This window comes from Lampris incognitus, chromosome 19 (genome assembly GCF_029633865.1).
Source record: "Lampris incognitus isolate fLamInc1 chromosome 19, fLamInc1.hap2, whole genome shotgun sequence".
Taxonomy (NCBI): Eukaryota; Metazoa; Chordata; class Actinopteri; order Lampriformes; family Lampridae; genus Lampris; species Lampris incognitus.
Genome location: NC_079229.1, coordinates 21158522 through 21184474, shown reverse-complemented (window position 1 = coordinate 21184474; position 25953 = coordinate 21158522). Strand labels below are relative to the sequence as shown.

General features: G+C 47.0%; 1 protein-coding gene across 1 annotated transcript in view; it reads right to left on the bottom strand.

Annotated features, from left to right (window-relative positions):
* Positions 1–25953, bottom strand: part of mpp7a (MAGUK p55 scaffold protein 7a) — a 148833-nt gene that overhangs the window by 38693 nt on the left and 84187 nt on the right. The window contains exons 8-13 of the mRNA XM_056299186.1: positions 13685–13766; positions 12662–12747; positions 11742–11816; positions 9320–9516; positions 8376–8440; positions 211–231 (exon numbers count right to left, since the gene is read on the bottom strand). Coding sequence (XP_056155161.1) covers positions 211–231; positions 8376–8440; positions 9320–9516; positions 11742–11816; positions 12662–12747; positions 13685–13766 — 526 coding nt within the window. The remainder of the gene's footprint in view (positions 1–210; positions 232–8375; positions 8441–9319; positions 9517–11741; positions 11817–12661; positions 12748–13684; positions 13767–25953) is intronic.

Genomic DNA, 25953 nt, shown 5'->3' with positions numbered 1-25953 from the left:
CTGTTTGTTTATTGCATGGCTATCAGCCAATGACCTATTAATATGGTTCTATCCAATGGGAAAGCAGAAGTCTGAAGAGAGGTACCTTCGATCTCCTCAGCTGTGAGTGCAACACAAGCAAGGGATGAAATGCATCAAAGTTAGAGAAGGACAGATTAAAAGAGTTAAATTAAGCTAAAAGGTGAGAGAATAAGAGAAAGAGACACCTACCAAACTCAATTGCCACATCATCTTAGAAAAGCAAAAGAACAAAGGAAAAACAAATGACAGAAAAGAATTGTTAAATTCTTCACTCCTCATGAAGCACTCTGAACTGAGCTACAGACTAGGTAACAGCATATAATTACATAGTGTGCTATATCATAGTCACACCAACGTGTTCACAGTTTGTCACTGGATTGAGTCATTCTTATCAAAAATGAAGAAGCAAATGGTACTATTTCTACGTTTGTATTTTTTTTTTGATTTTGCCCCCTTTTTCTCCGCAATTGTACCCGGCCAATTACCCCACTCTTCCAAGCTGTCCTGGTCGCTTCTCCACCCTCTCTGCCGATCGGGGGAGGGCTGCAGACTACCACATGCTTCCTCCGATACATGTGGAGTTGCCAGCTGCTTCTTTTCACCTGACAGTGAGGAGTTTCGCCAGGGGGACATAGTGCATGGGAGGATCACGCTATTCCCCCCCAGTTCCCCCTCCCCCGCAAACAGGCGCCCCAACAGACCAGAGGAGGTGCTAGTGCAGCGACCAGGACACATACCCACATCCGGCTTCCCACCCGCAGACACGGCCAATTGTGTCTGTAGGGACGCCCGGCCAAGCCGGAGGTAACACAGGGATTCGAACTGGCGATCCCCATGTTGGTAGGCAACAGAATAGACCACTACGCTACCCGGACACCCCAACTTTAGAAAATTTTTTGCAAAAAAATACTCAACTTCACTACGATTATTATTAATCATGTAGGCTGATTACTACTGTCACATTTAAATGACTAGATTAGTGGTTCTATTGTTTCTATTTAGATAGAGAGAACCTTGATATGAAATGTTACCTAGTGACACACTGTCTGATGTGCATGGTTGTGGTACGTCCATCGTCACTTCATAGAGAGAAACACATTTAGATCCAACGGCTTGCGATGGGTCATTTAATACTGAAACAATGCTCTGGGTTTATCACTGGTTGAGGTGAATAAAATCAAACTATCAGTGAAGAGATTTAAAAATGTCAAATTGTTCATGTTTAACTGAGAGGCTGATATTCTGAAGGCAAAAAAAAAAGGAAATATGTAAAATGGGTTTTAACAATGGTATGCCAATACCCAAACGCAACACATTAAGGGTCTTGCGATGGCTTCAAGATAGTGGTTGAGACGCTGCATGTGTCTCAACCACTTTCAGTGTAGAAGTATTTCAGTGTAGAAGAGAGAGAGAGATAGACAGAGAGAGAGAGACAGACAGAGAGAGAGAGAGAGAGAGAGAGAGAGAGAGAGAGAGAGAGAGAGACAGACAGAAAGGGAGGCAGATGTGGTGAACATTTGGAGGCACTTAAAGATGCTTCCTCCCCTTCGCGTGTTCTTATTTCTGCCAAACAGGGTTAAATCAAAACATATATAACACCGTCTTCCAGTGCCCTGGGAACGCCTTACAGCAGTGTGTTCATTTCCCAGAGCGCAACTCGGCACAAGGAGATTGCTGCATCATGGCCGGAGGTAATGGCTACCCATAACAGCAGTCACAACTATCATCTTTTTTTTTCTTTTTCTTTTTTTACTTAAAACTCAGAGGCAATTTTTCATGCTAGAAGCCCAAGACAGTAGTCTGGTGCTTCTTTTGAGAGGGGAGCGAAATGTGAATCCGCTGCCTTTATCTGACATCTTGTTTCACATGTTGGTGCGTGTTCACAGTAATTTTCCTTCTGATGCTGCCTCCTCCCATTGTATTGTGACATTTTAAGTAAAACCAGCTTCTGAGGCCTGCTCTGAGGAACAACGGCAGACGGCGTGACAAGCAAGTGAGAGCGAGAGAGCGAGAGAGAGAGAGAAGGAATGGGGAAGGGAAGATAAAGGGAGACTTTAAAGAGGGAACAAAAAAGGATAACGTTTAAAAAAAACCCAGTTTGAGATACAGATATCTACAAGCCTTTCAAATTGTTGCCATCATTACCATGTGCAAACCTTTCATCTTGCACCTATCTGCATACAGGAAAACGTCAAATTGCTTAAAGGTCTCATAACCTTGTTCATCCACATTCCTTGTCTAATGAAACACCATGCGATATCGCCACAGAATGTAAAACAGAATGGGGGATAGGCTGTCTGAGAATGTAGAAGCAGTGGAAGCAAAGCTTTGTCCTTTTCTTTCACTTAAATGAAGCCTGACATTTCCCCCACCTGACCAAACAGAAGAAACATTTCGAGAGTTATGTCAGAGCAAGCTAACACTGTTGATCTTGGTGTGCATATGGACGCCCGGTGCTGCAGAGACAGTGGTGGGGAAGCTTATCATTTGGGGAATACAAGAGCCATGGCTGCCTACATCGTGGCTTCGCTGCTTCAGAGATTCTTAGCGTGCAGTCACCCAGTCCGCAAGGCAGCCTGTCACAGGATGCCTTATGGCTGACTCTCCCCGCAAACTTGGGGCACACATTCAGAGCTTCAGTATATCACATGTTTGGCCAGATACCAGAAGCTGACCACGGAGGATGACAGAAGGGGTGAGATGAGGGTAGTTTCAGAATGTGGAGGGAAAGAGGGACGGTAAGGGGGAGAAAGATGAAGGGGTGTATGTGTCTGATCAAAAGAGTGGCTGACTGAGGGGAAATATGGGACATAGAAGGATGGAGGATCAAAAGGAAAAGCATGGATATGATATTCAATGTCTCACAGTGGTTGGGTTGTGTGGTTAAGGACAGAAGTTACCAGGTTCTGGGCAAACGCTGTGTGATGCTACTGTAACCTACCACACATGGGGAAGGTTTTCATCAAACCCTCTCTTTGTTATTTTACCCATCACTGTCACCACAAACCTAGAACAGGGTCTCTTGACTCGCCCGATGAGGGGAACCAAGCTGTACTCCACTTCGGTTCAGCGACCTTCTGATGCTGCAGGCATCCCTGCTCTTCAGATGCACTTTGGAGCTTGTGGATTTTACCTGGCTAACGCGGTTATTCATTCAGCAATGCCTGGCTGCTGGCAAATCTCTCAGCTATCTGCTTATGGACAGGAAGAAGCTGCAGAGCGAGCCCTAGTCAACAACCTGTGACTGGGCCCGAGCTCTGAGTTGATGTCACCCCTGCAGCCAGCCAACATACAGATGGCCTCCATCTTGAGCAAAACTAGACCCCCCCCTTTTTTTTCTCTCTAATCTTCTAAATTTTTCATTACGAGGATGAGAGTGGTGGAATTTTCCAGATGACACGGTACATAATCTTGTTCGTGCATCTTTTGGCCTTTATTTGGAGAGCTGATTACTCAAGAGTCTGGATGCGGAAATGAACGATGGAGAGGAAAGACCTGGTCCACATTAGAAGGCTGTCCGTCTTTATACAGCAAGGGTTTTATATGGCACACTGTAAGGACGAAACATCCCATAGTTCAGCCATTTTAGATTAATAACACTCAGCACTTGTGATGGTTGAATATGTAGAGTGTTTTAAAGAGAAGGGGAAAAAATAACAACTGAATCTATAAAGCTCTAAGGGTGGTCAGTATGAGGATATTGTATCAGCACTTAACCTTTAAGACTAAAATGGAACTTTTCTCCTAAACCCATTCCAGTTCTAAATCTATTCCTTGTGTGTCTGTGAGCATTTAAGTTGAAAAATGAAATGGACGGATAAATTGAACACAGGGCCAAGTTCAGGGCCACTTAAGACCATTTTTGTGGTTCAGTCTTTCAATGGAAAAGAGAATAGAAGAGAGTGTTGGAGGGGGGGAAACAAGTGTTAACTTTGGATTAAACAGTAACCTGCTGAAAGAGACAGACAGAGTGACCCTGAGGTGAGCGATAAGTGTGTCCACGTGTTTGGCAGGCTGTGTACCTATCTAAACAATCAGACAGCGGAAAGGTTTGCATGTCAGGACGGAGGCAGAGATGTGCTTTGAGACAGCCCAGAGACCTACCGGGATGTACAGACGGAGGAGAGGGGTCTGTGTGGAAAGGTCCACGAGGAGGTTTGAAGAGGGCCTCTTTGATAACTACAACGGCCGATCCACTACAATCGACTGTCAACTGACTGGCTTCAACAGAGTAACTGAAAGCGCTTTAAACATGAGTTTCATAACTAAGGAATGCGTTGAGGAGCAGGATGAGAGTAAAGGAGGGGAGAACGATTATTTATATCCAGTAAACGTTAGGCGTAAATGGACACGGCTGAGCAAGGCTCGCCACAGGCCCTGGCCAAGATCAATATTGTTCCAGTCGACGGAGCTCCCGAGCTGGAAAAGGGAGAGGGACGCCCCCCTCCTCTATCACCACCTCTTTCCTCCCCTCAGTAACAGCGCGCTCTCCTTAGTATCCTTCAATTAGGCCATAGTTTATGGCCTGCAGGCCCGAGCCAAGCAGGCCTGTGTGAGGCCAGGACCCAAGTGCACACAGAGCACATCCGGCTCTCCCTCCCGCCACCTCCCCAAACCCGGCCGCTGTGACTCCACCGGGTCACATTTGCTACTGAATGTGACCCTCCGCTGTGTCTTCCTTCGTCTCTCCTTTCTTTCCCCTCTCTCTCTCTCACTGATTCACACTCCCCCCGTGGTGTCTTCTTATCTGCCTCTAGTTGTCTGCTTTTAAGCTGTCTTTCTTTCACAGCTTTCACTTTTATTTCCTCTGACTCATCGCTTACTCTTACGATCACGATCCAACTTTTTCTCTTTAGTTTTCTTCTGCATGCTAGGAAATTAATGTTCACGTACACATGCATGCGCGTGTGCGCGTGAGTGTGTGTGTGTGTGTGCATGAAAAAAAAAAGTGGACTGTTATCATTACCTGGTTATTCATTAAATTGCGAGAGGGTCGTGTCGAGGGACTTCCTACTACCATTGCTTCTATGCACACACATGACTGCTTTGCTTGCACATTTTGCAAAGAGACTTATGTTCCTTAGGTAAGGGCCGCTATGGACTCTTATGTACATTTTACACCTGCCCTGTGAGCATTGAGTGGGGCCTGCATGTCCCATAACTCATGAGAGGAACTAGGCCATTAAAGAAAAATAGCGAGGGAACAGTGCAGCACTGTCTCCCTAAAACTTTTCAGCAGGCTATTTTTGGCTGTCTTGCACCGTGTATGCCAGTATGCGGTTGAACATAACCAGGAAATGACAACATCCATAATTCACTCGGAGGCTGAATCTGAGGTAAAGGAGCCTGATGCTAAGTTTAGAGGTGGTAAGCTCAGCTTTGCTTGTCATTTCAAAGCTGAATATTGAAGGCACGAGTGTCACATTACATTAAGAGTTCGCCCCGATGTTAGAGAAAAGGACATTTCCGACCCAAAGTGGAGAACTACAGGGACAAAACAGGCCAGCATGAACCGGGTTTTACTCCAAGATGGCCACCGTGTTTCTAGACCAGGTCTGAACTGAACCATGTAATCTGTTTAAAAGTTAATGTAATACATGGTTTCAGCTGGTCTCAGCCCAGCAGACTACTTTGTAAAATACCGGTTTGTAGGTTGGAGAGCGAGGCGGGGGAAGATGGAGTGTCTCTAAAACTGTCGGTGTGAAGATGCACCCCTGACACAGGCAGTTTGTGATCTATTTTTAGTGTCTGCCTACTTACACCAGACCAACTTGAACTCTTCAGTACTTCACCAATAAATGGGGCAAGGCTGGCAGTGCAGCAGGGGCTTTTTTTTTTTTTTTTTGTGGATTTTTTTCCTTGTTTTTCGCCTCAGTTGTATCTGGCCAATTACCCCACTCTTCCGAGCCGCCCCAGTCACTGCTCCACCCCCTCAGCCGATCCGGGGAGGGCTGCAGACTACCACATGCCTCCTTCGATACGTGGAGTCACCAGCCGCTTCTTTTCACCTGACAGTGAGGAGTTTCGCCAGAGGGATGTAGCGCGTGGGAGGATCACACTATTGTTCCCAGCCCCCCCCCCCCCCCCCCCCCCCCAATGAGCAGATGGCACTAGTGCAGCGACCAGGACACATACCTACATCTGGCTTCCCACCCGCAGATACGGCCAAATTGTGTCTGTACCAAGCCAGAGGCAACATGGGATTTGAACCGATGATCCCCATGTTGGAATAGACCGCTACGCTACCCGGACGCCCGCAGGGGTTTAATTCTAACCAAAAGTCAAGTTTTTGGTTTGTTTTTCTTAATTGAGACTGGTTTGGTGAAAAGATTTTGCTGGAATTTTGTCTGGTATAGAACGGGCTCAGAAAACGTGATACGGGGTTAAATTCTACTTAAGGGCTCTGCATATATATGGGACATCAAGAGAGAGGAGTGGAAAAAAAACGTACACTATAGCAGAGATCCTTTCAGCTTTTATTAGGCCGGAATATTTTGTTGGATATGTGTCAGCTGCCGTGACTGACAGGTTGCAGACAGATGGAGCGACAACACGTAGACGGAGGACGAGAAGAAAGCTGTGTTGACAGGACTGTTGTATGAAAGTTTCGCAGAAAAAATTGTAGTCGATGAACATGTGGTGAGGGGGAACATGGGAAAGGAATAAACACCTTCGCTGTTGAGAAGCAGTATGCGAGCGATGGGGGTGGTAACTCAGTTTTCAAATGCTTCTAGACAGATGGTGGATGTCTTGGCTGTGAATTATTTTGTTATTAATGTTGTCTAATCTTTAATAACTAGTGGGTTTCTGGTTGGAAAGCAGCGCTGCAAAGTTTATCTTGTCAGTTGAAAATATGTTTTTTGTATGCAGCTTTAAGTGTTAATGGAGGATAAATGCAAGATGGATGGAGGGTGGGAGATTTCTGCAGCAGCTACTACAAATAGTGATACTCCAAGAGGGGCGGTTTTTAGTGCTATCCATCCATGCATTCCTCTATCTACAGTATTTGTCTGTCTGTCTGTCAGACTGACAAATTGATTTAACTTTTAAGGTAATATGGTCAAGGTCACAAAGAAGCCCTTTTTCCAGTCTTAACTGTCAAAAACGTTTTGATTTAGATGGAATGATAGATGTGAATATATGGTGATTCTGTCAGTTTTAGATTTTGTGCTAAAGAGGCACAGACAGACAATTTGAAAATCCTTGAGTTGATAAATCCTGTTGGTAAACCTTCAATCAGTACTCTGGTGTTGCAAAGCTGAGTATTGCAAAATATCCCCTCAGGCATCTGGAAAATGGCTGACCTCGAGGGAAGCGTGCACACCTCTGTAAAGTTAGCACAATATCTGCTCCCTTTTGTACATCCCTCTCTCGCTCTCCCACAAACTAGACTGTTCCAGAGATTTGCTTCCCCACTGGGAGATCTCCAGTATACTCCCCTGCTGTTTTGTTCTCCCTAGCTTTGTTGTCCTGCATACTTTTAGGGCTGGCCGGTGTATACCGTACAGGCCCACATGTTCACACACAGTAAAACACATTAATGTGCTCAGCACAGGGGGCTGGTTATTTATGACGCTGAGCTCCTATCGCGTCCCCGGGCCTGCTATCAGATCGTTAATCCATCATTAGGTTCACCGCGTTCACACATGCTGGATGCAGAGGCCTGAGCCCACTGGGTGAGGGTTGACTGACGTGTTGGCTGGATGGGGTAAGACGGGGGAGAGAAGAGGTTTTCCAAAGTGCAGCTCCACCCACCAACCCCCTTCTCTCAAAGCCCCTGCCTGACTTACACCACAACAACCCATACAGGCAGAAGGAGAGAGGGACTGACGGGTGGAATGAGGAGATGAGAGCTCAGCAAAAGAGACACAGACAGACAGACAGACAGGTAAATATGGAGTGGAGGGTGAAGTGGGGTGGTAGAACCGGACACGATATTTCCTCTGATGAAAGGTGTAAAGCATCCTAACCATACTGCAGGCATCAATGGTGGCCTTATATATAGAATATAGGGATTGTGGCTGAAAGTGAATCACCCTGGTAGGTGTTAAGGCACACTACGAACTCAGAATTCAGACAATGCTGTTCTTTGACACAATACCTATCTTTTGAATCTCTTTATCAAGTTCTTGTCTCTTACATCTTCTCTTTCTCCCTCTCATGGACTCATTCCTCCTTATCCCCCTTATATTCTTTTTCATCACTCCCTCTTTCCCCCTCTCTCTGTCTCTTAGTTGTTGAGGACCCTTAGCCAAGCCACCAGTTACAGCGCAAGTGGAGGCAGTGTACTAAGTGCAGTGGGGTGCGGGGTGCTGATTTGTTGGGCACTGTCATGCCAGATTATGTATGCTTACATGATCGCCGTTTGGAGGCCTTGTGGGGCTGAAGTGGTGCGGCGGGCCGTTGCAGTGCGAATCTCCTGGAGGAAGAGGAAAAGGAGAGAGAGAGAGAGAGAGAGAGAGAGAGAGAGAGAGAGAGAGAGAGAGAGAGAGAGAGAGAGAGAGAGAGAGAGAGAGAGAGAGAGAGAGAGAGAGAGAGACAGACAGAGAGAGAGAGAGAGAGACAGAGAGAGAGAAAGTGAGAGAGAGGCACAATAAAACCATCAGTTTTCATGACCGCGTGGGGAATAATAAACACTTTATGCTATGATGGAGAGAATACGTTCCTCAATATCCACCAACTCCAGTCATTCAGCTTGGAAAAGGGAAGGAAGAGAAGGGGATTTGAGGGAAGAGGGAGGAGAGGGTGGAGGAAACAAAAATGCTACACAATACATGTTCATAACAAAATGTCAGGGACAGATCTGAATATTTATGAAATGAGATTGCACGCTTCTTCTTTTGCCCTTTAAACTCTCCGTGCATACAGATGTCATTTTTTGTTATTTTATTGTAGCCCCTTGGGTGCTCACAGACAGTGGCAAGAAACTGACCCCCCCCCCAACACATGGCTCTGTGTTGCACATCAGCAAAGCCGTCCGAGCGCCACTGATGTGCGATTTTCCATCCTCCCGCCGTCCAAAGTGGATCGGTACCAGCACTATCATTTTCTGTCATTACTCATTTCGGGCCAGACATGTACGGAAATCCAAAGTATTTTGGCAGTGTGAGGCAACTGTGTGAAAAAAAAAAAAATCAAGTGTGGGGGGTGAAAGAGATGGTGAAAATAGAAGTAGATGAACAGATAGTGCGTTGGCTTTTTCTTGGTTGGGGAAAGCAAATTGGGAGGCGTGTGTGTGTGTGTCCTAATATGTAAATGTGTGTGGGCGAATGGGGCAGGGGGTGTGGGGGGGGGTCACCTCTCTTGGAAATGCTTGGAGGGGATGAGGCCTGCGCGGGGGTTGGCATCGTCCTCGTGTTTGGCTTGCCACCATGTTGCATCATCCTGGCTCATGATCTGAAGGATGGAGCCCTTCTTGAAAGGCAGACCAGCCTCCTTACACGGGATGGCTTTGTCCTCCTTGGGGTCGTAGTCAAAGAGTGCCTTCACAAACATCTGGATGCATAATAAAAGGAGAGAGACAGCGAGAGAGAGAGAGGGAGAGAAGAGAAAGACTGGTTTCAGCGCAGAGGGGAAAAAGCAATGGTTCACTGCAAATTACCTTCCTCTCTGTATGATGACATCAAGGTGAGGTCTTTGGGGACGTCATCACAGAAGCACAGGCGGCTGCTCGGTGTTGCGTAAAGTGACTGGTTAATAAAGGTCAGTGCAATCAGGATGAGAAATCTGCAGCCATTGGATAATTTAGTATCTTCGTTCCACCAACACTTATATGGGGGGGAGGGGACACCGTTGCAGAGCCTACCAAGCGTGGCGAGACTCAACAAGTCCTGAGTCAGACGCTCCAGTTGGATCTCCAGCGCTCTGTTCTGCCCTGTGAATTTCTGTGATTCGACAGTCAAATTAACACCAGTAATCTTTCCTGAAGGAACAAACCAAGGAAAATGGAGAAGTTTTTTTTTTCTTTTCTAAATCAAGATGGCTTAATTCATCTTGGCAGTGGGGGGAGGGACACACCTCATCAACACAAAGGAGGTCAGACCTGAAAAGGGAAAAATCTTTGACGTCTTTTCCCACTGCGGGCAGCTAGCTTCAACCTAAAGCACCTCGACGTGTCTTCTGTCCAAATGAAGTACCGTCATGATGAGTTATCACTCCTCAGACAACTAGGTTCATGTGGAAAGCGGGAAAGAAGTAGTGTGTGCGTCTGTGAGAGTGTGTGGGAGAAGGGAGGGATTCATAGAAAAAAAGAGAAAGAGATTAAGTTTTTCTCTGTCTACCTGATTTAAGTGCTTCGTGCTCTGTGCCATGTAGTAAAATTATGTTTCAGATGCAGACATTTTGTAGGCCAGAACAGGCATTAGGACAGACAGGCCAGAACAGGTCCACTTGCTCCTACACCTTGCAGTAGAACACACTCATACATCTCAACGCTGAGAGCTTTTGATTTTCCTCCTTTAGTTTAATTTCTTAATGACACTTTCATTTTTACACCATTCCTCCAGTCTATTTTACATAGGCTGCAAGTTCACGGCCTTTCAGTGCATCTACGCTACCTAATGACGCATAAACGGTGATGTCTTAGCTTGTATTCTGAGTAATGGTATGCCATTGAGTACTTTGACCCTGGGCCTTAAGACTAGGGGTGTGGATCAGCCTCTGTTTGCTATGAATGGAGGCGTCTGAGGAATGATACATCAAAATCAAGAAGGGTGAGAATGACGATATTAAATGAGGTTGGAGTTGAAGAGTTAAATACGGTGTGTACTGTCTACTTCTCTAGATATGTTATTTTGCAAATTGTTATATATTTGTGAAGAACTGATCCCAGTAATTTTGATTGCTGATTGTGATCGTGATTGGCGGCATGGTGGCGCAGTGCTTAGCATGGTTGCCTCACAGCAAGAAGGTCCCAGGTTCGAGCCCCGGGGTAGTCCAACCTTGGGGGTTGTCCCGGGTCGTCCTCTGTGTGGAGTTTGCATGTTCTCCCCGTGTCTGCATGGGTCTCCTCCGGGTGCTCCGGTTTCTTCCCACAGTCCAAAGACATGCAGGTCAGGTGAATCGGCCATACTAAAATTGTCCCTAGGTGTGAATGTGTGTTTGTGTGTGTCGACCCTGTGATGGACTGGCGGCCTGTCCAGGGTGTCTCCCCGCCTGCTGCCCAATGACTGCTGGGATAGGCTCCAGCATCCCCATGACCCTGAGTAGGATAAGTGGTTTGGATAATGGATGGATGGATGGAATGGAGTTGAAGAGCCCTCGTGAGGCACAGCCTAGGCTTGCTGACTGCTTTGGGGTAAGACAAAGCACCCTGACACAAACGAATAAACACACCCACCCACTCACACACACACACAGGAATGCACAAAAAGCTCCCGCACAAGCATACACACATTCATTTGCATGCACACACAGATATACAAACACACAAAAACAGCAAAAACAGACGCCTGCACACACAACACAAATAATATTTTGCCTCCAATCGTAAAATGTCATAAAGGCCTGGATACTGTATGCCCTTCATGTAAGTATATTACAGCTATCAATTTCCCTGTTTCCCTAAAGATGTATAAAAATCATTCTCTCGTTGAGTTCAAGAAGAATGTTTGGTATCCAGCGAAGAGGCAGAAAGCTGGAGCAGAGTTGCTCTCGCTCCTCTTTTAAAGTCCACGAGTGTAACCCAATCAACATAACGACTAAGCCAGGACAGGACCTACCTTGGGCTCCTTGCTTGGCGCCTCTTCCTTGATCGCGGGGATGACTTTAAAGGTAATGGCCCCTTGTGACTGGATCTGGGATATGGGAGGAAGACAGAGAGGGAGTGAGGGAGAGAGAACGAGAGTCAGAGAGAGAGAGAGGGAGAGAGAGAGTGAAAGGGGTGGGGGGGGGGACAGATGGAGAGGGAGCAAACATCAGTCAGCCAGCCTTCAAATAATTCACTAAGCACCTAATCCAATGAGAGTCACTTAACATGAAGCATTGCTTGATTTTTCAACAATGGAGGGGTTATTAGTGTTGGACGCCTTGGCTTGGCTGTGATAGAGTGCCGAAGGAGTCTTGGTTTTTCATCTGCTCATGAGGCCACAGTTTAAAAAGCCTCCAAAACTTGAGTCTCTCTCTCTCTCCCTCTTTCCCCTCTGGCCCTCTCTGGCAGAGCTGAGGCTTGTGGGGGGAACTCATTTGAGGCCTGTGGCGGAGCTCACTTGGAGGAAACACATAGACTCTAGCTCGTCTAGTGGGACCAAGTGACTCTCTGCATGTGGTCTGAAGGCCGGGAGCCATCACGGAGAAGGGCCAGAGTTTGGTTTACAGATCAGAGATGAAGTCGTAAGGCCCTGGATGACTTGGGAGAGAGCACTGCCACCACAAACATGACTGTTAGCCTCTCCAAGGGAGCAAGGCAAAAACAGAAGCGGGAGCCACACAGAGTGTGCACACAGGCACAAGCGCACACACATACACGCATGCGCGCACGCACGCACGCACGCACACGCACGCACGCACGCACGCACGCACGCACGCACGCACGCACGCACGCACGCACGCACACACACACACACACACACACACACACACACACACACACACACACACACACACACACACACACACACACACACACACACACAGAGCCTACCAGAATACGAATGATTTCTTCTGGTTTCTTGTCATCCACAGGAATTCCGTTGACCTCCTTCAGTTCATCCCCAACATGAATCAGTCCTGATCCACATTAACATACAGCACACACACACACACACACACACTTAGTATGTCTAGGTCATCTCAGTTAAATTTGAGATTCTTCTGTTCAGCCGAGGTGCCTGCATACCAAAGTCATCTTTGTTTTCACGGTGGTATTTGTGACTGAATAGAGTGAATAAACCTTTATTGTCCACACATGTGGAAATTTTCCACTGGCTTCACTATGAAGGAGTTTAAAGACAAAACAAAAAGACAAAACACAATACATACACTAACCACCACACAACACAGGGACTATAAAACAGAGGTTCTAGTTTACAAAATGATTCAAAAAGTGCAAGTTCTGGTGAAGAATTGGCAGAAATTAGTCAACAAAATCCAATAACTTTAAGTATAAGGGATAAAAACCTTTTGATTACAACGTAGTTAAGGCCCCGAAAATAGTCCATCTGTAAATTACTGTAACTAAGAGTATTTAAAAACCCAAAAAGGGCGTCCGGTTAGCATGGCGGTCTGTTCCGTTGCCTACCAACACAGGGATTGGCTGTTCGGATCGTGTCTGTGGGTGGGAAGCCGGATGTGGGTGTGTGTCCTGGTCGCTGCACTAGCACCTCCTCTGGTCGGTCAAGACGCCTGTTCGGGGGGTAGGGGGAACTAGGGGGAATAGCATGATCCTCCCATGTGCTACATTCCCCTGGCGAAACTCCTCACTGTCCGGTGAAAAGAAGCGGCTGGCGACTCCACATGTATTGGAGGAGGCATGTGGTAGTATGCAGCCCTCCTCGGGTTGGCAGAGGGAGTGGAGCAGCGACCGGGACGGCTCGGAACAGTGGGGTAATTGGCCAAGTACAGTTGGGGAGAAAAAAGGGCAACCCCCCCCCTAAAAAAAGGGCACCATTAGAAATGCTAGATAAAGGGAGATACAAATACAGAGATAATGGAGCAGAGAACTGACCACTTCTGTCGGCCGCCCCTCCTCTCATGATCCTGGCAACTAGGATGGCTCCTGTGTGCTCATCACGCTTAATGGTCGCTCCCTGCACCACAGCATAGGAGACAAAAAGAGAAGAAATGGTAAGTACGAATCTTCATTGAAGGGGAAAAACAGAACCACCATTTTAGACATTATCTTTCCATATATACTGTGTATGTTCTGAGGATAACATCCCATCAGCAGCCATAACACTGAGCAGTCTTCTGTGTGTCTCTGAGACGCAGCTGGAACGGTGTGGAACAGTCCACTGGTGATGTCATTGGCACAGATCCATAAATGTGTACAGCAAACCTCCATTTTGTTTTGCAGATGGGCTGCATTTTATGAGAAAATGCAAATATCATCACTCTATACAGCTATATGACCAAATGTGAATAGCAATGCCACATTATGCAACTGTATGGTGCATTGCTTTCTGGATTTTCTTATATAATTTAGCCCACTTGCAAATATATACATATATATCTCACACACACACACACACACACACACACACACACACACACACACACACACACACACACACACACACACACACACACACACACACACACACACGTGCAGGCAGATACAATCTGAGTTTTCCTTGTCCTTTACAGGCCTCTTGCTCAGCCAGATGGACACACAGGGAAGAGGATAGTGTTTCCATCTCCCATTTCAAATGACAGTGTTCAACATTGATGCATTTACCAGGAAACCTGACTGGCTTTTGGCTTCATACTGAAACAATAAGTCTCGTCTGTGCCAACCTGTCACAGCACTGCCACAAACACAGTTCCAAGCGCCATCCCGGCTGGGATTAAGGATTGGCTGGTTGGCAGAGGACGAGACCAGGACGGCGAACCATGGCCCGGAATTGCGTCTTCCTAACACATGCAATAAACGTGTCCTCCTCACACGGGCCAGTTTAACCGGAGCCAGACAGAAAGTAAAAGCTGGGGGGCCGCCGATGTGTCATCCAGTAGACACATAGTTAGTTGGGACCACAAATCATCCTTCCTCCCCTTTCTACCTGCTATTCACATCATTCCCCAAGACTAATATTGTTTCTGGTAAGAAGAGGAAGAGGCTACCTCGCGCCGCTCACTAGCCGTGCTTTATTTCAATTGTACTAACGCATCACTGTGCGCGGCTGGCAGGGCTGGCCAATAATGACTCCGGCTGCTACGGTTTGTGTTATTTCCCTGGATGATGTCCTCTGAGAGGCCCAAAACGGCTCTGGCTGTCACTGCCGATGGGAAGTTTGGGACCAGAGGGGAGCAGGACAAGATCTCGGAGACCCTGGCTCCTCAAAGACCAAGGGAGCCTCTGGTTTGTGCCACTTCCCCGCTGCTATTAGCATGTCATCTGGACTGTTTTCACGACCTGCTCACCCCTAATGGTTTTCCTTTTAAATAATGGTTTCCTCAAGGTCTTTGAGGTGGCGTAGAGCTGGGGTTGATGGAAAGTGAGAGAGCAGGATGGGACAGTAGTGGAAGCTGCAGAATCGCAAAGAGCTTTTGACTTAATAAAATAATTGGGACAATTAGAGTAACCTGAGCTCGCAGTGAGAGTGAAGAAATCAGGTGCTGACGATGTGTGCATTTAAGTGTGTGTGTGTGTGAGAGAGAGAGAGAATGTGTGCGTGTGTTGGGAGGGCAAGTAAAGGGCAGAGTGCTGTCAGACACCAGTGTCAAGATCACACACAGCCCTTCACTGTGACTTAAAGCAGCTTTCTATGGTGCAACGGCCCCTTGACGGCCTAAAAACCTCGATGTGTATCTGTTTGTGTGTGTGCTACGAAAGAAGAGAGATTTACATGGTGAGAGGTCGCATAAAAGACAACCACAAGGGATACCGCTCTGCAGGAAATCTAACAGGAACCCTCAGACATTTGGTCATGATGTTTTTCTCAAACTTTCCTCTCTGCCTACCTCTCTCTCTCTTTTACACTCGCTCTCTCTCTCACACACAGTTGGATGGGAGCCAGTAGTGTGATGGATGTTTTTATTGCATCCCCCTGGGTTCTGGTGGCTGGTGGCCGTCTATAAGCTAACTAAACAGCAACAAGCCAGCCTTGGACCCCTGCTCCGTGTCGTAACTGAAATGACAATGGGCTGTCTGCACAAACAAAATGGGGATTCTCTACGCCACATGTCTATGGATTACCTATGGGATGAGCTCACATATGGTGCTCAGAAATAAGTTAGGGGGAAAATGACATGTATTGCTTATATTGTATGCCGTGCCTATGTCGTTTGGAAACTCAATTTTTTACTACTTTTATTGTAAGGGACTACAGCCAATATATAGTTGTGCTTTTAGTATGAAAACGACCCCCTCGAGGTCTGCATCCAGGTCCCTGGGAAGTGACGAAGCCAATTCAAAACCGCCACTCTGTATGTGCTTCCACACCCTAATAAAAATACACGCATACACCCCCCCTCCCCAAAAAAAAAACTAGCCTGGAGTGGCAAGCAGCAAGCAGTGGACCAATGCCGGCATTCAAAAAGGTCAATTTGGCTGCGTTCATTTTATTTTCACACCTCATCAACTCCCTGTTCAGAGCCATTTGAAACTGCACACATTTTAAAGCCTTTCTCTCTGGTGATGCTAACCTGACCCACTGCACTACGATGTGATGGGTCTGCACGGGCCAGCCAAGGGGTGTGTGAGAGAGAGAGAGAGAGAGAGAGAGAGAGAGAGAGAGAGAGAGAGAGAGAGAGAAGGAGCGAGAGTGTGAGTATATCTTGGACAACCTCATTGTGAACTCAGTACCAGTACAGTAGCCAAATGAGCGTTGTCTGATAAGAGAAGCTGAGGCCGGCCAAAACTGAACAGTAACACAGGCTACATAGTCTGGGTTTATGGAAGACCAGGGTAGACTGAGGGATGACTGGCAGGGAGGAGGAGTGGGAGTGAGAGGATGAGAAGGATGAGAGTGACTGGGTGAGTCAGCATAAGTGAAGGAGAGAGAGGTAGGAAAGGAGGAAGAGAGAACTAGACAGAGACGGATCACATCTGAACTGAGCAAAGACAGTCAGGGAAGGAGTGTGTTCCACAGAGTGAAAGACAGAGGCAAAGAGAGCAACAGTGAGAGAGAGAGGGAGCAAGAGAGAGAGCGAGAGAGGTGAAGGAAGCAGAAGGCACTAAAGCCCTGTAGCAGGACAGTGTTAAGAGCTCCAGTCAGACAAGGGAAAGCCCACAGGGCAGATGGAAGGATGGAGACATGTGTACAGTGGCCTACTGGGACAAACATCTACCCAGGAATCAGGGCCTGGCTTGCATCACCTCCTCCTCAAGTGAGACAGATGTGTCTCTGTTCCTTCTGTATATCTGTTTTACAGAGAGAAATAAGGTGAGAGAGAGTACAGAGATTAAAAAAGAGTAAGAGAGAACAGAGGAAGACAACCCCGAGAGAGAGAGAGAGACAAAGCCAGACTGCTTAGAAAGAAAGACTGAGAAAAAGTACAAGACCGAGGGAGCAGAATACAGAGAGAAAACGGGATGGAGGGAGGTGGAGACCCTCTAATACTTCAATCTTTAAATCAACAAGCTGAGGAAAAGCAGAGGCCAGTTTACAACGGTGCCTCTCAGGCCCTCATTATCTGCAGGTGGTAGATATTAGGTGGTGACAAGTAGCTGAGGGGAGAAATATTGCCCATATCACCCACAAACTGTTGGAGTAATGAACAGCTCACATATTCCTGTTTCCCTCTCACTGTTCCGAGTCCGGATAGATTCCCATTCCTCCTGAACCTTGATTGTTTCCTAACAGGGCTCCGAGAGCCCTCTACACGTCTTCCTACACCTCATAACCATCAGCAGCCAACCCTCATTTTGTTATCCTCCAGGGTCAATCCGCCCTCCTCTTGGGCCCAAAGAGGATGCCTTGGAAACACTGAGAGCCAGGGGGAGCTGTGTGTGAAGGTATGAGACTCATTTCTACAGCACCACTCAACCTCATGAACTCAGCATCACCTTTCTCCTCTCTCCTGGATACCCTATGGGTGCTATCATCAGCACCCAGCCATGCATGGCCACTAATGAGGGGAGCCTTCGCTCTGTTAAACAAATACATAAACAGTCAGAGTCAAAGCTAAATAAGCTTCTGGATGGAGAGGGTTGTATACGGGTGAAAGGACAGGATAGGGAAAGCTCCACAATCACGGGTGAGCTTCCCGGTGGTGGAGCTGAGGGCTGGCATCGACGGACTGCTTAGTTTACACCAAGCCATCAGCGCCCCTTGGCACATGGAAGCCATTTCAGATTTTTCCTAGTGTACTTTGGAGGCAGGGGGCAGTATGGGAAGTCAAGAGGGCGGGGGTAGTATGCTTGTGTGCATGAGTGAGTCAGAGTGCCTGCAAGCATGAGTGAGGCATGTGTAAGTGTATTTGTGTGTGCATGCATGCGTTTCATTGAGAGCATGGTCAAGGGCTCTACCTGAAGCCTGGGTCCAGACACTGGCAGACAAGCCCAGAGAAAGCTCAAAAGACTGGATGATTGATGCTAGACAATCACTAAGCCTGATGAATGGGCTACGCTATGTTAGTAATTAGAGACAAGGCGCCACTTAACCATCAAGAGGCTGAACTTCACCATTCTCACGGAAAAGGTAGCTTATTACGCCTGGGAAAGCGAAAAACACTATTTTTGGTTTCGTTTTGGGATGTTTTTTTCCCCTCCTCTGCCCAAACATTTTTCTCCTCCGAATCGGCCTAAAAATAGACGGCGCTCAAAAGAACGAGTCTGCCCAAAAATTATATGTTGGAGGGCAGGAGAGAAAGTAGGAGAAAACACACAAGACACAAGGGAGAGAGGGAAAGACAGACTGACTGACACAGAGAGAGAGAGAGAGCGAGAGGGAGAGATAGAAAGGAGGCGATGGGAGGAGTAGTCATTCTGGTGGAATGAGGAGGGATTTCGAGCTGTGGTCAATTAGTCATCAGTAAGGTGATCCGTTGCCTCCACTCCACAATGTGATCAGCTCCATATGCAACGGCTGCTGCCAGCTTTATTTCTCCATTCCTAACACATAAATGCCTCTGAGTGTTATTGTTGGGCCGGCCCAAATGCGGCAGCTTCGTCTCTGCCGTGTGATGAGGAGAATTGGAGTGATACTCATGCATATCAGACCATTATCTTTGCCAGCGCACTGGAGCTCACATGTGGACATGGAGGCCGCATTAAGTATGTGATGATGAATGGCTCACACATCATATAGTCTCTGTATGCAAAAGGAGAGCACGGGGACTTAAGTCTGGATCCCCGCTTGTAAATGAGCGTGTGTTTACGAGAGAGAACGGAATGGATGAGTGATGATCCAGGGAGCTGTCAGCGTACACGAGTGCCATGAAACTTCAACCGATAACAGTGGTTAGACAAATCAAATGCTGTGGACATCTCATCACATTCGCTTGGATGGAATTAGCCACAAGGCTGCGGCCTACTGTATGCCTGACAGCCTAAACCTTCGTGGAGCAATTACAGGGTCTTTTGGCTGACAGGATGGATGGATGGATGGATGGATGGATGGACAGCACCCATGAATGGATGACACGATGTAAACTGGCAGGCTGGTTGGATGGATGACTAATTGGCTGCCTGGCGAGGCAGCTCTCCGTTGGTTGGCCTGACTAATCAGAGGTCTGGGGCGGGGGGGGGGGTTAGGGCACGGACCTAGCCATAGTCAAACAGAGGGTAGCTAGAGCCCTCTTACCTCAACCATAGTCTCAACCAAACCCACTCCACAATCCCAAACCCGCCAGGGAAAACAAGCACGGTGCTCTATTTCACACACACGGCCCACGGTCCGTAACGAGCACTCAAAACATAGTCCCCTGAACCGCTCCGAACGCCATGGCATTTGACAAACATTGTTTCTCCCACCAAATTGAGAGAGACAAGGGAAAACAAACGTGACCAGCGGGGCCAAGCGCCCGACGTGTTTTGACATGATGTCACTTAACAGCAAAGTGTAACGGCGACAATAAACTCCTGCCGACCGCTGTGTTGACTGCTGTGTTTAGGGGTGTAAATACAAGTGTAGTGGAAACACATGCTGGCATTCTTCACACCAGATGTTGACCATGGAAAATCCAAACACAATGGAGTGGGAATAGGCCTCCTGGACATTAAAATACAATTACCTCCAGTCATATCTGGTGTTGGAGTGTGTCATTTCATCTTACCTCACTCGGATGGCATACTGCCCCAGCAACACACATGATCGTTCCACACACGGAGCCAGGTACATTTACGAGTCCTTCCACACTTCCTCCAAAGCCTTATACACTTGCAACATTAAAAAAAAAAAACAAATGAATAAAAAATGGAAGTACACTCGAGTAATAATTCGTTTATTCGGTTACGATCGGAAAATCCACCTGTTGTTTATGGACGACTTGTGTTATAGTCATCTATAAAGCTCGACTGATTCAGCGTCATTACGAATTAGCAGGTGCCTGGATGACAGTATAAATGCTCAGGGGGAGGAGAGGGAGAGGGGGAGAGAGAGAGGGAGAGAGTGGAGGAGAGAGGGGGAGAGCAAGAGAGAGCGAGATAAAGCGAGAGAGACGGAGAGCGAGAGAGAGAGAGCGCACGAGAAAGAGAGCGAGAGAGAAAGAGTGAAAGAGAGAGCGCGTGCGCAAGAGAGAGGCCAGAGCAAGAAAGGGTACTGTGTGTCTTACGTTTAAACAATTTTTCAAACTCAGGCTGCAGCTTAGTGCCACTGCTGTGGTTCCTCTCATCCCCACTGGATGACCTGTTGCATGCTTTGCCACCTGTTTTATTATCTCACTTGTGATTGCAACCAATATAAGAGCCCACAGCCCCCCACCCCACCCCACCTCTTGACCCAGTCTTGCACTAGCCCAAGCTCTGGTTTCCCCCACCATATTTCCTTAACCCCGGTCTTGACCCCTGCCAGCAATTAACAAGTATGCTGAGAAAAAGGAAAATTGCTGGTCATTATCATGATAATTACAGTCAGGGAAATTCCAGGCAGGAGCTGCCAGATACTGGTAATGTAGTGCAGAGGGCCCTTCATTCATCTTCTTCCGTCTCCTCCTCCTCCTCCTCCTCTTATAATCTTAATGTTGGAGTGCGTCATTATCCACTCTCTATGAAAACACACTTAGGAGCTCACATCAGCACTTCAGACAGGTGCCGATGTGTTTAAGTCTGGGTGAAAGCTGTGTGTGTGTGTGTGTGTGAGATCATATCTGAACTGTGTTGGTCATTTAAACTAAGCTGAAATGGCACATGGTCTCTTCCCAGTGAACTGGATGATGCAGGATAGCTGGTCTTGACTGTAAGTCTGTTCATCTCGGAGCTCTGTATGTAAACGCATCGGCGCACAACACAAAGAGACAGTTGTGTCATATAGAGGACTCCATCTCTGCCCGAGATTGTTTAGTGTTTTCTTAGCCGTTATCCTGGGTAAGAAAACAGCACTTTCACATGTCACTACTCATTTCCATAAGTTGCCTAAGGGGCCACATGGGAGCGGGGCCGTTCCAGAGTGCCAAGCAGACAAGCAACAATGCCCGCATTCACACTCCAAGCTCTCCCATTCTCGGAATACTTTGCGGAATGTGGCAATGGACAGAACGCTGGGCGGAAAAGGTGCTCGGGGGAGAAAGATGGAGGGAATGCTAAGGTGGGCGTTCAAGTTTCTGATTATATATAATAGGAGGAAGACGTTTGTTTAAGAGGGCCCTTGGATTATAATCTAGGAATGCTTTGTGTGGGTTTGGGAATTGCGTCTTTTTAAATTCACACCTCAACGGACTGCGGGGGTGGCACATCAGCCACTAGTTTGCATACTGCTAACCAACACATGCGATGATCAGCATGTAAGCGTGGACAGATAGATGAGCACACAAACACTCCAACCCCCCCCAGACACACACACTCACACATGCATACACTCATATTATTATTATTGATTTATTTTTGTATTTTCTCCCCAATTGTACCTGGCCAATCATCCTGCTCACTGAGATGTCCCGGTCACTGCTCCACCACCTCTGCCAATCCGGGGAGGGCTGCAGACTACCACATGCATCCTCCGATACATGTGGAGCTGCCAACCGCTTCTTTTCACCTGACAAAGATGAGTTTCACCAGGGGGATGTAGCGTGTGGGAGGATCACGCTATTCCCCCCAGTTCCCCCTCCCCTCCAAACAGGCGCTCCGATTGACCAGAGGAGGCGCTAGTGCAGCGACCAGGACACATACCCACATCTGGCTTCCCACCCACAGACACAGCCAATTGTGTCTGTAGGGACGCCCGACCGAGCCAGAGGCAACATGGGGATTCAAACCGGCGATCCCTGTGTTGGTAGGCAACGGAATAGACCGCTATGCTACCCAGACGGCCTTATACTCACACACACACACACACACACACACACACACACACACACACGCGCGCACACACACACACACACACACACACACACACACACACACACACACACACACACACACACACACACACACACACACACACACACACAAACATGCAGCGGTGATCCAGCTGAATACCAACACAGCTCTGAACTTGTCCTCATGTTTTGGACCACGGTGCTCAATCTTCCACTGCAGCACTCCCAAAACCCCGGCCTAATCCATCAAATGAAAGATATATTGCTTTTAAAGCACATGGATCTATCTCCAAAACACTAACATGTGTGCTGTCTGCTCTAATCTCATTAGCTGTCCCATTAATCCAAAGCCAGTGCCATTACTTTCTCCTTGCTTTTCACAGTCTGAAGTAAACAGACAACAGTTAACTATCTCTTTTAAACCGCCGGGGTCTGTCGTGACACCTCCATGGAATATTGTCTCAATCAAGAGCTTTTTTTCTGTACTTCCAAACAACACTGAAGTTTTATCCATTGCATATACACATGCTCCGTTGCATGTGTGTGTGCATATGCGTTTGTGTCTACTCGTACATACTTCAGCCAGACCAACATAATCCACACAACAAAAGTGCAAAGCTAAATTGATTGTGATGCGTGTTATCTGACTGAATGCATGTGTGTGTGTGTGTGTGTGTCTGTGAAAGGTTTCCAGAAAAGTGAGGTCAGAGCAGCCACGATCCAACAACAGCCCAAATTATTGTCAGAGAGGACAGGCGAGCCTGAACCCAAATGGGAAAAGCGCGGCGTTTCAAAATGCCAACAGCTCATTCCAGCGACTGTCATCCTCTTGTCTGGTTCATGGAAAATCTGAACGCGATGTCCTGGTCAAAAAAAAAAAAAAAAAGGATATCGCAATAATTAGTCAATCTCGAGACTTTCCTGTCAATGTAAGTCTGCCCTGAGCATTTACAAATATAATAATAGTGCATGTCAATTAAATTTGTACACTGAGCAAATACTACAGTGCTTAAGTCAAACCAGCGCTATTTGTAGATATTTAATGAGAAGTCCAGCCGACGTGCTGGTATCCAGTGGTTAGGACAACTGGGTGGCCACGCCAAGTAGTAGCATAGCTGAATTGATTAACATTAGGCTGTGCCAGCCCGGACGCTAGGTTGGCACTGCCAGCTGGATGGCATGGGCCCCGCGCTGCCTACAGTTTTCCGTTGATTTGCACCCAGTGGCATCCAGTCATAATGGCAAAACCAATCCTCCGTGTGCATCAACAAAGTGAAGGGAGGGAAAGGCATTAAGACCAAAAAAGAAAAAAGAAAAGAGAGAGAGAAAGAAAGAACCTGACATCGATCCTGTCACATTCCTGGCACTGGTTTTTTAAGGCTGCTAATGAAGCTTAACAACCCAGGATGGATGGAGTGTCAGGTTCGAACTGGGATGGTGTTCTCCACCAAGTGCATGATGGGAACGTGGCGAGGGGCAACAGTGTCCATTTTCCTAAACAGAGGCGACAGGCATGTAAAAAACGCACAGCGGGGGAATAAGAACAAATATACAAGGGAGGAAAGCAAAAGAAGAGACAAAAGACAAATTGACCAGATATGGAAAACATAGGGAAGGAGGAAAAAAATGACCCGAGTGACAGCGAAAGGCAGAAAAGAGAGAAAGAGGTAGCAGACCGAAAGGGGACAGGTAGAAACTGACTTAGTGAGAAAAGTGAATGAGCGCTATTCCCATGTCTGTGCGAGCAGGCACCACCGCAGTGGCATTGAGCAAGCTGACAAGTGGTCCATAAAAGAAATGTTAAACAGCAGGGCAGCTGGAGCGAGCATCTCTAGTCTGCTATTTACATCTGCGTCATAGAGACTTTAAAAACATCCAAACGAGAAGAACAGAGTCCGCCGCTGCAGGCTTGTCTGCCTCCAATGTTCTCACATCATACCAACAGTCGCTCTGAGCAAATTGTGGTATCCCTTCTGAGAACTTCCCAAATCATCTTCTTACTATTTAAGGTATTTTGAGACTGGATTTTCTACTTCTTTTTTTTTTTTTTAATTTTCCAGGTTGCTCAGGAATGATGCTCTGCCTTGCGCATGCATGTCTGGGCCACTCCATTTCTCCTTTATACTCCTCACTCCTGGCTCTTGGTTTCTGGCTAGGGGAGTTGAATTGTGTAACACCAGTGCATTCTGGCATCTGCTAGCCTTTGTCTCGGCTTTCCTATTAGTCAGTCTGCACCAAGGCCCTTTATCACCACACCAGTATATTCGCTCCCTGCCACATATCCAAGTGAGTCCTGACGCAACCCCCTCCACGTTGTGCTCCTACTCAGCCGACCCCGCCCCCCCCGAAACTTGTCCCCTCTAAAACTTATCCAAAATAACACACTTTCAATAAAAAAGACACGGCTGGAGCTTACGATTTTTTTTATGTGCCCACATGTTTATGCCTCTCTCCAAACCCAATTATTTCATTGTCCTGACATCTGAGCTAATAAATCAGCCAGTTTGGATTTCAGTGAGAGTACAACAGAAAGGGGGCAGAGATCGAGAGGGAGGCTGTCCTGGAAGATCGAGTTTTTACGGTCTCGCTGAAATACAGCATGAAGTCACGGTCTGAAAAATGATTGCAATTAATCAGAGCTACTGAATACAATCCACACGACTAATCACAATTAACGTAATGGATGAGTCACCTGGAAAGAGGTCTGCGTGCTAGCTACAGCGCAGTCCCCAAACCATCCGGAAATATAGCACACGAGAGAGAGAGAGAGGAGGGAGCGCGAGAGAGCATAGCAAAAGTCAGAGAGAGAGAGAGAATGAGACAGAACCAGAGACAATTACAGCAATGGAGAGTGAGAAGGAGAGAGAGAGCGAGAGAGAGCAGAAGTCATGCGAGAAGGAAAGGAAATTAGCCCGATATTGTACAGCTCCCTTGTTATGATGTCAAGTTTGAGAATTTCAGGCTGATTATATGCAATTGCAAGTTAAAGGGCACATCCAAATCAATTTGGTGCAGCAGTGAATGAGGACCCAACACAATCAGAGGGCTTTTATATTAGTTAGTGCAATGGCTGTGACTTCACCATGAACATCTAACCTTCTGGCCGCTTCCTTAATGGACACCTTCTAACTGTCCATTATGGTCCATTCAGGGTCACTCAAGATGACAATGGCTGCCATGGCCAAGCACCAGAGGTTGATAGGGTAAACAGAGAACCTTAAGATTTACTGTCAATTTGTCTCAAAAACAAAGTGAGTGACGGAGTAACCGGTGTTTTCGGGGGGGGGGGGGACAATTAGTCATAGTGCATCACAGTCGACTCAATTGTACAAGTCTCACTTTTAACTACGTGCTTGTTTAACTGCTGCAGTACTTTTGCAGCATCACAAGCAGGAAACTTTAGAAAAAAGGTTTTTGTAATTGCACAGCTAAGTGAAGTTACAAGGAATTGCATTGCAAATACTTGGTAAATAGCAACATATTTTCATTTATTTCTTTTTCATGCATTAATTTTGTTCTGCCGTGCCTGTATACAATTCAAGTATTTAAAGCTAGAGCAGAAAGCCACTTCTGTTCAACTTTTACCTTCAGTGGTATTGCAAACTGCATTGTTGTTAAGCTATTAGCCAATATTAAATATGCCAGCCATGGAAGTTCATAAAAAGGACATTTCTTTGCAAGTAAATCTTTGGCATTGTAGCTTTCAGTATCTCTCTTAGCAATGACGTTGATTGCTGGAAGATAAATGCATGACAAGGGACCTCTATAGCAGCTGTGGCTCGTTTGTTTGTGGGATGCAGTCCAGCACACCCCATGCATGAAGATGGAGGCCTCCTAGACAGTGTCCTTAATTGTCCCAAA